This window comes from Onychostoma macrolepis, chromosome 21, assembly GCF_012432095.1.
Source record: "Onychostoma macrolepis isolate SWU-2019 chromosome 21, ASM1243209v1, whole genome shotgun sequence".
NCBI lineage: Eukaryota > Metazoa > Chordata > Actinopteri > Cypriniformes > Cyprinidae > Onychostoma > Onychostoma macrolepis.
In genome coordinates this window covers 16,548,568-16,563,921 of record NC_081175.1, presented here as the reverse complement: position 1 = coordinate 16,563,921, position 15,354 = coordinate 16,548,568, and the positions used below count along the sequence as shown (strand labels likewise).

Below are 15,354 nucleotides of genomic sequence, written 5' to 3'. Positions count from 1 at the left end.
TCATTTTTGGCTCTGTAGCTTTAAAGAAAAGTGGGCGGGGCAAAGATGTGCAGTGTGTTAACGAAACGCTTTAACAACACGCCTATGCATTGAGCAAATAGTACATTTTAAACTACTGCTGAAAGATGCATCAACGTTGTTTGTAGGTGAATGTTTGTGAGTTCTTTATAGCTTTCAGGTGATTATTATTGTTTATTTTCAGGGGCTAAAAGAATGTGACCACGGCACCTTAGCGTTGAGAGTGGCCCAATATCGCTTTTATTCTGCAGCAGCGCGACGCGTCACGCAAGGTGCGGCAGTGCCCAGCGCGAGCCGGTTACGCGTTGGGTTTGGCCCTAATCTGGATAAACCCATCAACAACCTCAATGATCTTGTAGATCAGAAGCAGCGTGATGACTAAAACGCCCGATACCCCGGCACCCTGCGCGGGTATGGGTGATATCCACCCCAGCCATGCTGAGGAGCCAGTGGAGCATCTCTCCAGACTCGCTCGCGTTGCTGTTCCTGAGCTGGTTGTTACCTGCGAGCCGTGTGCCACTGAATGTGGACCCTGCTCGGGCTCTCCTCACCCCGACGAGGAGTCCATCTGCTCGGACAGCGGGCTCAGCGGCTCTCCCGCCTCGTCCCTGGCGCTGAGAAAACTGTCCAACTCATCCTCAACCGGCCTCTCGCCAGCGTCTTCTTTCGAGGAATGCGAAGAGGATTTAATGGGTTACAGCGACTATAATCAGTCTTCAGGTGAACCGCTGACGGTGAGAATCAACAATATCTAAGATAATCTAGTTTAACATGTTACTTTTAGTACGTTACATGTATTATTTTATGTTACTAGTCGTTTTTTAAATTTCTAGTAAATAAGTTAATAATCCAGTAGGAACCAGACTAGACCCATTTTCAGTTTACTTCTAACTGTTCATTAGATAAGGTATTCACTAATATCTGTTCAGGTAGGCACTAGGCAGAAGTTTGAGTAAAATTCTTAGTACTTTACTACTATTATAGCCTACTTAAGTATTGTTTTGAGGAATTTGTACTTTGCTAGAGTTGTTAAAATTGAATGCTTGTACTTTCAAGCATCAAAAGTCTATTTAAAAAGCTAAGGAAAGTGTTTACTTTTATTTTTAAATACCTCAGTAGAGTTAAATGTGGATGCATTTTACTTTCATTCAAGAATTTTTAGATAGGTACTTAGACTTTTAATTGAGTAAAATGTTTGTCATAGTATCTATACTTGAACTTAAATATAATTTCTCAGTATTTTTACACCCTTGAAAACTAATGTCAGTTTTATAAGTACGAGGTGCTGTATTCAAATACTTGTTTTTATTTCAGCTTTACTAGTACATATTTATTAGATGCTTCTACCTATTTACATGAGACTAGTAAATATCTATTGCTGTTAGTAACATTTTAACATTAGATACTGTTGTTGTTTTAATTGTCATATACAATGACTAGTCATATTGGCTACTTTATTGTTCTATCAAACTATTTGTAAAATTACTAGTAACATGCTACAAACTAGTCACTTATGACTAAACAAAAGTGTCTAAATAATAGTTACTAATGTCTGTTCAGATAGTAGTAGCCCTACTGGGAAAGCTGTGTATACAAACTATTCTGTACCTTGCTGCTATCATGATACAACTCCAAAGCATGATTTTGGTAACTAACAATAAACAAAACATTTGTTACAGTATTTATTAGTCTTTGTTAAGGTTAAGTAATAAAAATACAACTGTTCATTGTTAATTCTTGTCACCTCAGGTTCATGAAATAATATTAACAGATATAACAGATACAAACAAACATTAACTGAGATTAATACATGCTTTAGAAGTATTTTTCTTGGTTAGTTCTTGTTAATTGGTGTATTTAACCAATGTTAACAAATAGTAGCTTGTTGTCACGTTAAAGAAACATTAAGTGATATTTTTGCAGGTGCATTGAATACAAGTGTGCATGCCACAGATCGAAATAGGCCTATGCAGTTATTGAGTAATCCTCGTTATAACTGATTAACATTATGAGTGTCAGGTCTTAAGATCATTGTTTGTAAATGGAGGGAAAAATTCCACTCGTTTTCCTAAACTACTTTCCTTCTTCTCATGTTCTGATGGTACTGGAGTCAGAGGTTTGTATAGAAGTGCATCTAAATTATACAAATGTCTCTTAAGAAAGTGTTCAAGTGAAGGCAGAGCAACCGACATCGTGATAACAGTGAGCCACATGTAAAGTCAATGACATGTTATAAAATTAACAAGGAATATGCATCATTGCAATTATAAAGGTGTTTGAATATAATCTGCATTGTGCTGTTGTAGGAGTTAAACAGTCTCCAATCCTTTTGATGGTAATATTGAATGGGATTTGATTTTATGGCTCATTAAGGTAAACAAAATGCCCATTGAGAAAATCACAATAGTGAGCAAATAGTCCATTGAAACTGAACTTATAAGGTCAGCAGATGGATGCACCTCCAGCGCTGTATGTATGTATGGTGGGCCTCTCCTGCTTTGTTCTGGAGAATGTCATTCTCATCTGACTGGTTCTCCACTAGCCAAGAGTGAGTGAGTGTTTGAGCTTTGAGAGCAGAGAGAACTGTATAGGTTTGGAGGTTAATTGGCTTCATACTGAGAGCTTAGGCTTGGAGGATCTTTACGCTCGATAGACGGTGATCATCTCATTGTTAATGTATGTTGTTATAACGCATACAGTCATAGGTTATTGTGTACAGTAGGGTGGGAAGGTTTATGATAAGTCAGCTGAAGGGATCTTGACGTTTTTTTGCCAACATTAAAGTGTTGAAAATGTAATGACAGTTACAAAATATTAATTCATGAAAAAAGGTATGCTTACCTCAAAAAATTTAAAACCTTTGAAGAAAAAAAAAAGATGTACACACTCAACTCATGTGCGTCCTGTCATGTACGTGAGTGGCCACACTGGCTCCTTCATTTTATCTGGCAGCAAAACAAGTGCCGTCTGTAAATGTTTCATGAACGTCCTTCTAAGATTAGCTATTTCTTAATCACAGCCACTTGGCATTGCTTGATGACTTTGTTTAGTCCGAGATTGTCGTCAATGATTTGCCACATGGGGAAAAACTCGACCTATGGTTAATAGAGGAGAGGGAGTTGCCCGTTGGAGTCTGAGGTTGACTGAATGCGCTCGGTGCCCCAGTGCGGCTCACTGTATAGGAAAATGACAAGAAAAGTCTCTAGCAACAAACAACCCTGTGCAGAACCATTGTGTACCGTGTGGCGGCTCGTAGTCGTAGGGTGTTAACTGACATGTGAGTCTGATTCATCTGTTTGTTTCTTTCATATCTTCTCTTCAAAGACTGATCAGTGGAAGAAGACAAAGAATATGGTGAACTGGTCTCCACTTCCAGTGACGGTGAAAAAGCGCTCACCCTGGGTGCAGGTGGTCGGCCATGCAGGTTTGCTTGATGTTTTTGACAATGACACTTAATCCTTCGGTGATCCTTTTTGTCACATTTAAGCTTAGATTTTATTATTGTTTTATGGTCATGTGTTTACTTGGTGTTTTTGTTGCTGTGTTGTGTGACTCGGCGTGTTCTTGTTTGGTCCTCTAGGAAACTTTCAGACGGGGAGTGATGGAAGGCTGCTGAAGAAGTACTGCGAGTGCGAGCAGCAGTGTTTTCTGCAGCTCATGAGCGACTCGCTGCGGCCCTTCGTTCCTGGATACTATGGCGTGACTCAGCGTGACGAGCAGGATTACAACCTCATGGACGACCTCCTTGCTGACTTTGACTCTCCCTGCATCATGGACTGCAAAATGGGGAGCCGGTGAGGATGTTGTGATTTGTGAATTGAGCAATTCAGTACTTTTTTTTTTTTTTTTTTTTGCCTAACTGGTAAAACTGGTACAAACTGCAGCTTATTTTAGCCAAGAACCTCTACTCAAACAGGAAGAGGCAATCTGACCAGCATGCAAAGCAACCAACCACGGTCTATTTTTGTTTTTATCTGTGGTTTATGGGCAGGTGATGCCAAAATAATGCACTGGCACGCAAAAAAATTTTTTTTTGACAGAAATTGAATTTAACATTTTTCATTTAGCTGAAAACTGGACAATTTAGGTAAAATTGTGTAATTGAACTATGCTGTTCTAGTTGTTCTCAGGTGATGCATTAAACCTGTCATGATAAATTTCTTAGGCAAATTTTCCATGTTGCCACTCCAGCATCATTGCATGGAGTGCATCCATCACATTGCATCCACACTGCTGATATATTTACCTTATTATGTTATGTGCACAGAATAAACACTGACACAGATTTTGGCCCTTTTTTTTTTTTGCTGTTTCAGCTCAGTGTTTTTAATAGGCAAAAATTATGGCGTATCTCTAGATATTAAGAACTTTTTATGTTTTAATCCAAAATTAAATAATAACAAGGACTAATTTATAAATGGAAAACAAAGTGGGATTTATAATTTTGCTTATGTGTATCTAGTTGCAAAACTCTGAATATCTTTCAAAGATATGATGCCACAAAACTGACAAAATCTGCCAATTCCAGCAATTTATTCTTCCTCAGAAGTTATCTTAATATCAGTATCTGTAGATATTGTACTGTATATTTAATTGTTCATGCACATTTCCTTTTTTTTTTTTTAAACATGTATATTACCTTTGCCACAATCTAACTCTCACTTAAAATCGACATCCTTTTTATTAAATAAAATAGTATTGAATTTTAATATTGGCCATTTATTGTTTATCAGCCACAACATGACAATAATTAGCAGCATATCAGTATCCGACAGAATCAGTGCATCTCTGCTTACAAGAACTTATTATTATTATTATTATCATCATCAACTCAGTTTTTTTTTTTTAAACACAGTTTCCAGCCAAGCTGATAAAACCTTGTGCAGCTGGACTTCTGGAAATTGTGTTGCAGTCAGGCATTCAAACTGGAGCTTGTAAATCTCATCAGTGCTGTCAATATCTGGACTCTGGGCTTTCTATGGGTGTGGCATCTGTGACTAAAACGATAATACATTAGACGGCAGTTTTTAAACAATAGTGGAGGAAATATGATCGCTAATTCATGTTCATGTCATAATGGATCAGTCCTGTTATGCCAGTTCGATAATGTATTCATACTAAATAATTATTCCTGTGGTAATGTTGACCTGTATACATGCACGCTTTTAGGACTTACCTTGAGGAAGAGTTGAGGAAGGCCCGCGAGAGTCCTCAGCCACGCAAAGACATGTATGAAAAAATGATAGCGGTGGACCCAGACGCCCCTACTGAGGAGGAGCGGTCCCAGCAGGCGGTTCTCAAAACCAGATACATGCAGTGGAGAGAAACCCTCAGCTCAACCGCTACGCTGGGCTTTCGCATCGAGGGCATCAAGGTAGACACGATTCAGGAACCCTCTGAATTTACACAGAGATCTTTATCTAACACTGATTGAAAATGCTTATTAGTGTTTTATTTGATCTATTTTTGGCCTTCTATATAATGTCTTGTCGACACACATTTGATCTGTCTTCAGAAATCAGATGGCACTTGTAACACTAACTTCAAGAGAACAAAGTACAAAGAAGAAGTCATCCAAGCCCTGGAAGACTTTGTGGACAACAACATGCAAATTTTGGTTAGAACTGAGCAATATTTACAATATTTATCAAATATTGTATATTATTTATTGGCGTCTGTAAATATTGTATGTTTAATTGTTTGTGCATTTCCATTTAATATTTAAAACTGTTAATCTATAGTTAATTTAAATATTTATTTACAGTTAATCTAAAAAAACACTGATAATTTAATATTAAGTATTATATTTTTTACTTACAATTGGATTTTTCTGTACATTATAATTTTGTGGTGCCTGAATTCACTTGCAGCTTTTAAAATATTAGATTTTAGTTCTTTTGTTTTAATTAGACAAAATAGTAATTAATTTTAATATGGGCCATATTATTTATTGGCCACAAAATGAAAATAATTAGCAGCTTATTGTATGAAACAGAATTTAAATATCAGCACAAATTTGTATTAGAACTAGGAAATATGTAAAAAATTACAATATATTCATTATTTTTCGTTAAAATTAAAATGTGTATTTATTTAATTATAATTATTAATCTTCTTTAGAATTTGTTTGTTTGTTTTATTTGACACAATTTAAAACACAATACAAAAAAAGTCCACAAAGACTAATTCATACACATTTCAAAAAAGTCAAGGATAAAAATACACAAGAAAGCCTGCGGCCTATTTCCATTGTGGTCCTCGGTATTTTAAAAAATGGACGAACAAATCATAAATGGAGTGCTATCCACATCACGTTCAGAAACTCACCACACAAAATTCAGAACATCAATGATAAAACAACCATTTTTTAACTTCCCTTCTAAAAATACTATCAACTTGTATCTCTCGAATACACCCAGATGAATTATTCCAAGCAACAGAGATTAAAAAAATTAATTAATTTAATTTTATATTTTAAATTATTTTTTATTATTTTATTTTTTTTACATTTTAAAAATGTGAGTAAATATATATTGTTATATTTGTGCATATAAATAAAAATGAAATGTTTCATGAAGTATTTTATTCTATTTTACATCTTGCATTTTAACATTTAGAATCTAGCTTTTAATAATGGCTGCTTGATTGAAATAATGGCTTCTTTGCCTGTGCCTCTTTTAACCATTAATCCGTTTAACTATTTAACTATTATGTAAACAAGTTAATTGTTTGGCTCTTTCTGTTCACGCAGAGAAGCTACCAACAGCGCCTGAAGGAACTACGAGCTGTGCTGGAAAAATCAAATTTCTTCAAAGCACATGAGGTGACATGCATCTTCATTTTCCAAATCCACTTTGTTGTTCATTCTGCACTGCTGATGTTCAAATACATGCTCTAATAATAAGCTACCACCTTGCTGTTTTTCTGCAGGTGGTGGGCAGCTCCTTATTATTTGTCCATGACCTGACTGGCAAGGCTGGAATCTGGATGATAGACTTTGGAAAGACTGTGCCTATGCAGCCCCTTCTAACCCTGGACCATCGCAGCCCGTGGGTGGAGGGCAACAGAGAGGACGGGTACCTCTGGGGCCTGGACAATTTTATTGACATTCTGACCAACATGCTTCCGGATAAATGAAAGGCAATGTGGATCTTCAGAATTGTCATTTTCTGCACAGACTGTTTGATTTTTCCCTCTGTTTTTTTTCTACATGGAGAATAGATGAAGGTAGGAGAAAATGAACTGATGGAATGGACTGACTGGCCTCAACATTTACTACAATTGCTACTGATGAACATCTAAGCCTCTCAATTTACCTGCTGAAGCCCATCGCTATGTTGTTGTTTTCGCTACTTTTGAAAAGCTGTATGTATTTTTACACTGTAAATAGATTTTTATTTAAGCAGTTTGCTCTTAGGGGTTGATGAGTAAAAGATTAGCTTAGTTTTATGATCATTAACCCTGCAGATGAAAATCATTACAGTTGTGTTGTGTTATTTTTATATGTTAAAGATGCAAAAACAGCCATGCTTTTGAATACTAATGAAAATCTGGACCTTCGTAGTCTGTTTGTGATAGTTGCCAGATATTTTTTTCTGAATTTTATCTTATATTTGTGACCAAATGTCTCTTGGGGATGAACTGAATTGAAGTGCACACTATTAACAGTCCCATAAACTGAAGCTGAATCGAATCGCAGAACAACAAAGACCTCTTACATCTTTCTTGGCACTGTTTTAATAACGTTGCATAGCACCTGAAATAAGAAAAATGTGAAAAAGCGCTTTGTGTTCTGTTTTGATCAAGCACTACTTTAATTCACATCAGGCACAGTGAGTTAAACTGTTATGCTTCACATTTCCATGTTGTGTGGTTTTTGCATGCAAGCATGAGCTGCTAAACAGCCCCTGTTAATAGCAAATATACGACTGATTGCCAGTTTGACTGAGAATGGTGAGTGGGATATTTGAGCCAGTACTCCTTATGCACAAATTCACTGTTTGCACTGTTAATTTGAAATCACGTTATTGAGGTTTTGTACTGTATAATAGTAAACGACTTGTGATCATTATGTTGGGAGCTTTGTTGTCCTGGCTGTAGTTGTGCATTTCTGGTTTCTTGGTTCTGTGATAACTACATAATCCCCCCCCCCATGCTGGGTAATTTTGTAAAGGTGTTAAACTGTCAGCACAATAAACATGAACATGATGTGACTGTTTCCCTCTTCTTTCAAAACTATACAAAGGTATAAACTTAAGATTTGTTTGGGAGAACTTGTGAAACATTTAGGAGCACATTATGACGATCAATGACAGACATTAAAGCAGCTGTATGTTGTTTTGTGTATTTTTGCGCCTTCGGAGCCCCCTACAGTTGTGAGTGGAACTGTCGCAAATATATTAATGTCGTAATTAAAGTGCGTTGCTGTACACGTGCATTTAAAAAAAAACAAATACTGCAGTTGGCCCTTTTCGCGGCATTTTGTACGAAAATTTACATACTCCACAACAGACGTTTGTGAGAAACAAGGGAAAGAACCTGAAGACATTCGCCTTATTAAAAGTCAATAACATCAGAATTTTTTTAAAAATTTATATTTCAAGGTAAAAACTTACATAAAGTTGCTTTCATTTTACCATTACTGTATTTGAACTAATTGATTCCCAGGGCGTTCATGCGTTATCTTTAGCCTATAACGTTATGTGAAATTCTTAAATGTATACATTTATTTTATTTTTTTTTCAGAATAGACACTGCCTGTTTAAGTGAAATCAGTATTTAAACAAAATCTATCTTTGCACTAACGTTAGGTGGCAGTGGCACAGATGCTTCGTCTGAGGTTTCCAACACTGACTGATAATATTCAGTAGGAATTTTGAGAGCGATTATTGTAATGAAAAAAGTGGTTGGGGTTGAGTCCAAAACAACACCGGCCTTTGACAAAAAAATACATTTCTTCAAAATATCTTCTTTTGTGTTCTGCAAAGAAAAGTACGCTAATTCGTATAGGATATACACTGATTTGATTTTTTTTTTAATTAGCCCTATGGTTTAACTCTGTTTAACCCATATATTTTTGAGTGATATATTTTGGCCTATAATGATTTAAAAGCCTGTATCTTGTGAAAGCAACATCCAAATTTCACAAAACTTAGTACACACAAACAACAGGACATTCTGAGGAAACATGCCCAGTTTCTAATAGTATGGAGGCTAAGAGCCATTTCTAAAATATCAGCCATTTATATCAAATGCGAATGACAGATGAAGGCCTGATTTCCTTTATGAAATACATTTTTTAAGCTGTTTCATCAAAACCTACAATATCAGTAAAAAGTCAAGATTGTTCACATTTTTTTTTTTTTTCAATTATGAATTTCAGAGTCTATAACCCAAGATGCTGAGATCGACTCCAGGATCCCCTGCAACCCTACAAGCAGTTTGGAGAAGTTGGATTTCATAATTTGTTAGTATTTGTATGTTGCCCTTTGCTCAAATTAAAACATGCAGTTGAGATTGAGCAGACATCATTAATTTATTTATAGATAAATGTTTTCAGTTTAATTTTTAGCTAATATTCTGTAAACCACATACAGAATGTTAATCTTTTATTTTCAGTTTATTGCAGTGCACATAACAGCATCATGTTGCCTGGAGCAAACAAGCACAGTACTAACAACAGCCAACAGACCAGACAACACAATCCCATCCTCTGTTCCATTCAGCTGCTGAAGAGCCCACACAGCTCTTCCCCTGCTTTCTCTGCTAGCTCAGTTGAATTGGAGCAGTCTGTACCATCATTTTGTCCTCCAAATCCACAAACACATTTCAGATGACTTAAACACATCAGGAAGGACATTTTTCATGTTATCATCTTGGCTGCTGCATATATCTTGGTTTCATGTATAAGGATATTCAGGAAAAACTTGGAATCCAGGAAAGATGGCTGCATTGTTCTGGGACTTGGATTATGCTACAACTCCTCCACAGACACCAGCTCTACACTTCAGGCATACTAGCCCTGTGAGGTGAGATTAATTCTTTTACAATATTTGGTTAAGCATTACACTTTGACCTGGTGAAAATGTCCATCTTTTTTTGGTTTCTATGATCGTTCACACTGTAGTTCACCCATGCAAGACAACTTAGACTGGCCTTCAAGTGAGCAAATGGAGTTCACAAGATTAAACCCCTCCAGAGCTAAAGACAAGACAGGTCTGATAGCAGGTTTTGCATGCTTTTGTTGACATATGTTTTTCTGATAGCATTCAGTCTGTATTTCGTTTCACTTAGTGTAATTTGCCTCTGCAATTTCATCATACATTTCAGAAGGAGAATGGCATATGGTAACAGCCACTCGCTCATTGCTTGGCAGGGAAAGAAGAGGCCAGAGGGAGGGTTTGCAGGACCAGCGGAGAGTGTCTTACAACAGCTTGTCAAGAGTGAGATTGTATTTTATACTCCATCCCTTTCTCATAATATCTATTTAAAAAGATAAGAGTCTAATGTCTATTGTACTCTTCTGTAGGTTGGAGCTCTATTAAGTGCTACTATTATAGGATCAGTCAAAATCACAAATGAATCGTGCAATGCAATTTGTGAATTGGTACAATTGATTAATTGAAAATAAACATCTCCAAGAATGAGTCATTTATGAACTCTTGCCCAAAGCCAATTTCATTAGTCAAATCAATCATACTTTATTGATTCAGTTCGGAGTTTAGAAAAATCAAGGACCGATATTGTTGCAGCAATCACTAATGGTATCTACCAGGATTTGCTACCAGTGCTACACAATGCTAAGGTTAGGCACTGGTTAATATTCACCATTTGTTTCACCATTTTCTAGGCAGTCAGCACTGTCATTGACATGATCAATTAAATAATTAGAATTGACCACAGGGCAGAGTCTTGAATTTCAAAATAAACAAAAAATGGTATGTTTTTCTGAAATTCTGTGTATTAAAAGTCCTATGTGCATAGAAATGTAGTTAAATCTTCCTAAAAATGAAAATGTGGTAACGATAGCCTACTTGAAAAACGTAAATGAAGTGAAATTACTTCGTTACTGCTTACTATTGCCTTTGGCTCTTGTCAGTTAAAGGAAACTGCATTTGAAAGTTAAGTAACAATCAGTTAATTCAGGGCATTTAATCATGACAATTTATCATTCTTTTTGTTTCGTAGGCGCATTTTCTCCAGCCAAATAGAGAATCAAGTGCTTTTTCACCCTATGCTAATGACTTCTGCTTGAATGGTAGAGATGCCAAGAACATTGCTGAGTCCCCCAGGAACAGTCGTAAGCTGCACCCGCTGACACAGCCGGGCTTCTACAGTCCAAAAATCCCACGATCAAAACACTGTGAAGCTGCACAGTCCACAAAAACGTCTTTAAAAGGATCTTCTTCTACAAACAACTTGAAGGAGTTCTTTGCTCTCACGTTGCCTCTTCCGCGCTCCAAAACTGCTGTTCTCGAAACCAGGTGAGATGCATTAATCATGTCATAATGAACAGTATGTGCAATTTATGTTGAATTTCCATGATGGCCCATGATTGCTTTTCAGCCAGGATTCAGTTCTTGTAATATTATTGTGCCCCTCCTTCCTCTCCCACCCATGAGATCCCACGGGGAGGGGTGGGACATCGGTAAAAAGTGGGACATTCCCACCACATCACATTAGAGTTCCCTGACCCTAAATTTAATCATTTTATTTATCACTGGAGTTCTGAGTCTGATTTGCTGTATTGCTGGAAATTACCAACATCACAAAGAAAAAAGGACATTCAAAATTGGATGAAATTACTTTTACGATTTTAAAATGGGTCTGTCTTTATGCTTACAGTGCATGTCCTTTTGCAACATATGGACTGCTTACCTTATTCTTTGTTTTTATGTGTCTACAATATGTGTGTGTCTATGGTCTTTGTGTTTTATTTCTGCCAGCCCTTTGTCTTCCAAACCACAAAAAGTTAAAACGTTTGTGGTGGAAAAGCCTCCTTTGATGAGAGCTGTGGTTTCTCAAACTTCACCGACCTCAAATCAACCTGACAAAGAGCACTTCAGCCAACTCCAGCCAAGAGAGGACCATCTCATCAAGAACCAGGACTGCAGTTTGTTCAGTCTGCAGGAACCCAATAGGAAACCTCTCAGAATTGACCAACCTGTCTGGAGTCAGAGTCAGAATTTATTCACTGAGGAAATTTCTACCAAGGATCATCTTTCTATTAACACACTACATCTGTTTCCTGAACGCCAGTCTAGAGCAGACCAGCCTGTAACGCTTTGTCCAAAATTGGAAAAGGCAAGTCATAAGAGATTCACCTTGAGTGTTGAGGCTGATATTAAACCATCTCAGGGTGACCCTGACTGGTCATGTCAACTTCAAGCCAGCCCAGCTAAACATGACTGCAGCCCAAAACAAAGGAAGACACAGTACACACAACATAGAGAAACCAGTGATGTCAGAAACACTGAGCACAACCACGTAAAAAGGTAAGCAGATCTTTAAAGGGTGTTCTTATTATTTTTAATGTACTATTTTTATAATACTAGCTAATAGTATTGTGTAGTAGTGTTGCAAATAGTAATAGTAGTAAAATGCATTTAAAGGGATAGTTCACCCAAAAATGAAAATTCTTTCATTAATTACTCACCCTCATGCTGTTCCAAATCCATAAGACCTTTGTTCATCTTCAGATCACAAATTAAGATATTTCTTATAGCTTTCTGACCCTCAATGCAACTGATATGTTCAAGGCCCGGAAAGGTGGAAAAAATTGGTAAAATAGTCCATGTAACATCAGTGGTTCAACCTTAATTTTATGAATTTTTCTCATAGCTTTAAAACATTACGGTTGAAAAACTGATGTCACATGGACTATTTTAACAGTCAGAAAGCTCTTGGATTTAATTTTAAAAATCGTAATTTGTGTTCCGAAGATGAACGAAGGTCTTACGGGTTTGGAATGACATGAAGGTGAGTAATTATTGACAGAATTTTCATTTTTTGGGTGAACTATCTCTTTAAAATCACTGCTACCACAAGCACAGATCAGTAACCCTTTACAATATGGTTTATTTTGTTAGGTTTCTACATATCTCGTTGGAATACTTGATTCTGATTGGTCAATCGCAGCATTTAGTGTTCAGATTAATATTCATTTTGTTTATAGCAACACTATGTATCATTCCGCTCATGGAGTGAAAAACAAACAAAATGCAAAGTCAAGAGACCTTCACTTTTTTAAAAGTTAAAACTACTTTTAACTTGAGCTGCATTTTTGTAACGTGTCAAAAACCAATAAAAGTAATAATCCGAAACATATTTTGTTAGTAGTTTGTTTTGCAGTGGTTTAACATATATTTTTCAGTCAGGTGGATACGAACTCAAAGAATGTGTTTGGTCAGCCTCGGGTGATTGCATCACTGCGAGCAGCATGTTCCCCGCGGCCCGTTCGAAAGAGCACAGTGGTGGAGGAGTTGAAGAAACTCATTGTGATGGATGACACAGAGGACAGCGCTAAGGGTGATTCAGTATGTGATTTATTCACCTCACATTCAGCCGTATGACCCTAAACAACCTGACAGCTTAGGACAATAATGTGAAAAAGCAGGTATTGTGTTGCTGTGTATTGGTATGTGAACAGTGTTGCCATGTTGCAATGTGTTTATTGTCTCTTTCTAGTCATCACCTCAACATAAAGAGGCGGGGCTTCGCAGCAGTTTGCAAATGTCAAGTTCATGCGCAAGTTCATCGTTATTCAGTCAAGCTCACCGATCATACCCAGAGTCCCCCCCACTCACACCCATCCATCTCCACCTGCAAACACGTCAAACAGGCAAGAGTTATTCCTTCTATGAGGCATTACTTCATTATAAGTATTCTAATGGTTTTATCAATTGCACTTCAACTGGTATTACCTTGACTTGAAGAGTTTTGGGATATTTCTAGTACACATTGGTGCTCACTGGTTGTCTTTTCCTAGAATGCGGAGCATTGCCTGAGCAGGCTGAATCTGACCTATGGGACAGAGACCAACATCCCGATCCTGAACTCATGCCCCTGCCAAGCGCGACCTGTGACCTTGACTGGAATAGTTTAGTTCAAGCAGCCCAAGAATATGAGAGTAAGTATCAAATGACAAATACGTTGATTTAAGATTGTTCACATACTGTGGTCCCAATGTTTTTGACAAAAGCCACAATTACAAATGTATAAGTGGCATCTGCAATATACTGTAGCTTTTTTTTAGAGCTAACTTCACTGTAATGAGCCATTTTTGCAACATACCCAGTGCAATTGTCATTTTTTGTGGATGTATTAAGTGATATTTATATTGAATTGTGATATTACTTAAATGCAACAGTTCAGAAAACAATCAATTTAATACTGAATAATGTACATCTTTAGATACCGCATTGCTAGATGTTTTCTCTTTTTTAACTCAGTCAGCGAAAATAGAGTCATACAGTCACTTATAACTGCATACAATTAGTTTAATTCAATGACTTATTAGTAAAAATGGATAACGCCATGCTTACAATATATTTCCAGCACAAAGGATGGCAACCCTTTTGTCAGAAATAAGTCCTGTATCAAGCAGGCCAGACACACCATCCAATGGAAGCTACAAGATCCACCAATCCAGTGCCTACTGCAGTGGAGAAGATATGGAGTAAGCTGGCCATATTTTTATTATTTTAATGCTGTTTTGGATTCAGCATCTTAATTTTGAAACTGTTACTAAGTTCATTATTTGAGTAATACACACCTTAAAACCTACACTGTTAAAAATAAAGGTTCTTTATTAGCATCTATAGTTCCTTAGAGAACCTTTAACATCCATGGATCCGTTCCATTACACCAAAGGTTTATTTTAATGAAGAAAAAAAAAGGTTCTTTAGAGTGTACATGAATGTTAACTGCCTTGCATGGTTATTTTTGAATACACAGTGACGTATTCATTGACTTTCCTGACCAACTCTCTCACCTGGAAGGGATGCTTAGGCGACTGAGTAGTGATCTGCTGAAGGTGAGGCTCATTTAGCAGTTAATAAATGAGTGCACTACATGCCATCATAGAGGACAAACACGCTCACAAGCACCATGTGTTCCTCTGCCCTCTGATTCAGGAGAAGAGAGATAAGGTGGCTCTTCTGGCAGAGGTGTTGAAGCTTCGCATTAGCAACCAGCATCTGAGAGAAGAGTCCCTTTGTGCAGTTGGACAACTACACAAAATCAGCAACATTTTAAACACAACACCTGGAGAGATGGAGTAATGCAGGGTTGCAAGCAAAAACTACAAGTCTGGATATCTGCATACTTTTTTTGCAC

The 15,354-nt window shown here is 37.0% G+C and overlaps 2 protein-coding genes across 4 annotated transcripts; both read left to right on the top strand.

Moving 5' to 3' along the window:
• The first annotated feature begins 29 nt into the window (after nucleotides 1-29).
• On the top strand, nucleotides 30-8,231 carry itpkca (inositol-trisphosphate 3-kinase Ca). Its single transcript, XM_058759221.1, has 8 exons — nucleotides 30-178; nucleotides 270-752; nucleotides 3,343-3,442; nucleotides 3,599-3,812; nucleotides 5,188-5,392; nucleotides 5,534-5,635; nucleotides 6,770-6,841; nucleotides 6,949-8,231. The coding sequence occupies exons 2-8, from the start codon at nucleotides 393-395 to the stop codon at nucleotides 7,153-7,155; spliced, it is 1,260 nt and encodes a 419-aa protein (XP_058615204.1). The 5' UTR covers nucleotides 30-178; nucleotides 270-392; the 3' UTR covers nucleotides 7,156-8,231.
• Nucleotides 8,232-8,485: 254 nt separating this feature from the next.
• Nucleotides 8,486-15,314, top strand: LOC131528206 (signal-induced proliferation-associated 1-like protein 3). 3 transcript variants are annotated; one of them, XM_058757208.1, is made up of 13 exons: nucleotides 8,486-8,621; nucleotides 9,401-9,484; nucleotides 9,637-10,046; nucleotides 10,145-10,233; nucleotides 10,348-10,460; nucleotides 11,206-11,501; nucleotides 11,964-12,512; nucleotides 13,391-13,553; nucleotides 13,705-13,858; nucleotides 14,006-14,146; nucleotides 14,575-14,695; nucleotides 14,974-15,052; nucleotides 15,153-15,314. In XM_058757208.1, exons 3-13 carry the CDS (start codon nucleotides 9,961-9,963, stop codon nucleotides 15,297-15,299), a joined length of 1,938 nt encoding a protein of 645 aa, XP_058613191.1. In that variant the 5' UTR covers nucleotides 8,486-8,621; nucleotides 9,401-9,484; nucleotides 9,637-9,960; the 3' UTR covers nucleotides 15,300-15,314. The 3 variants fall into 3 exon arrangements, with proteins under 3 accessions (XP_058613191.1, XP_058613192.1, XP_058613193.1); XM_058757209.1 differs by having other exon boundaries at nucleotides 9,401-9,494; XM_058757210.1 differs by lacking the exon at nucleotides 10,145-10,233.
• Nucleotides 15,315-15,354: the final 40 nt, after the last annotated feature.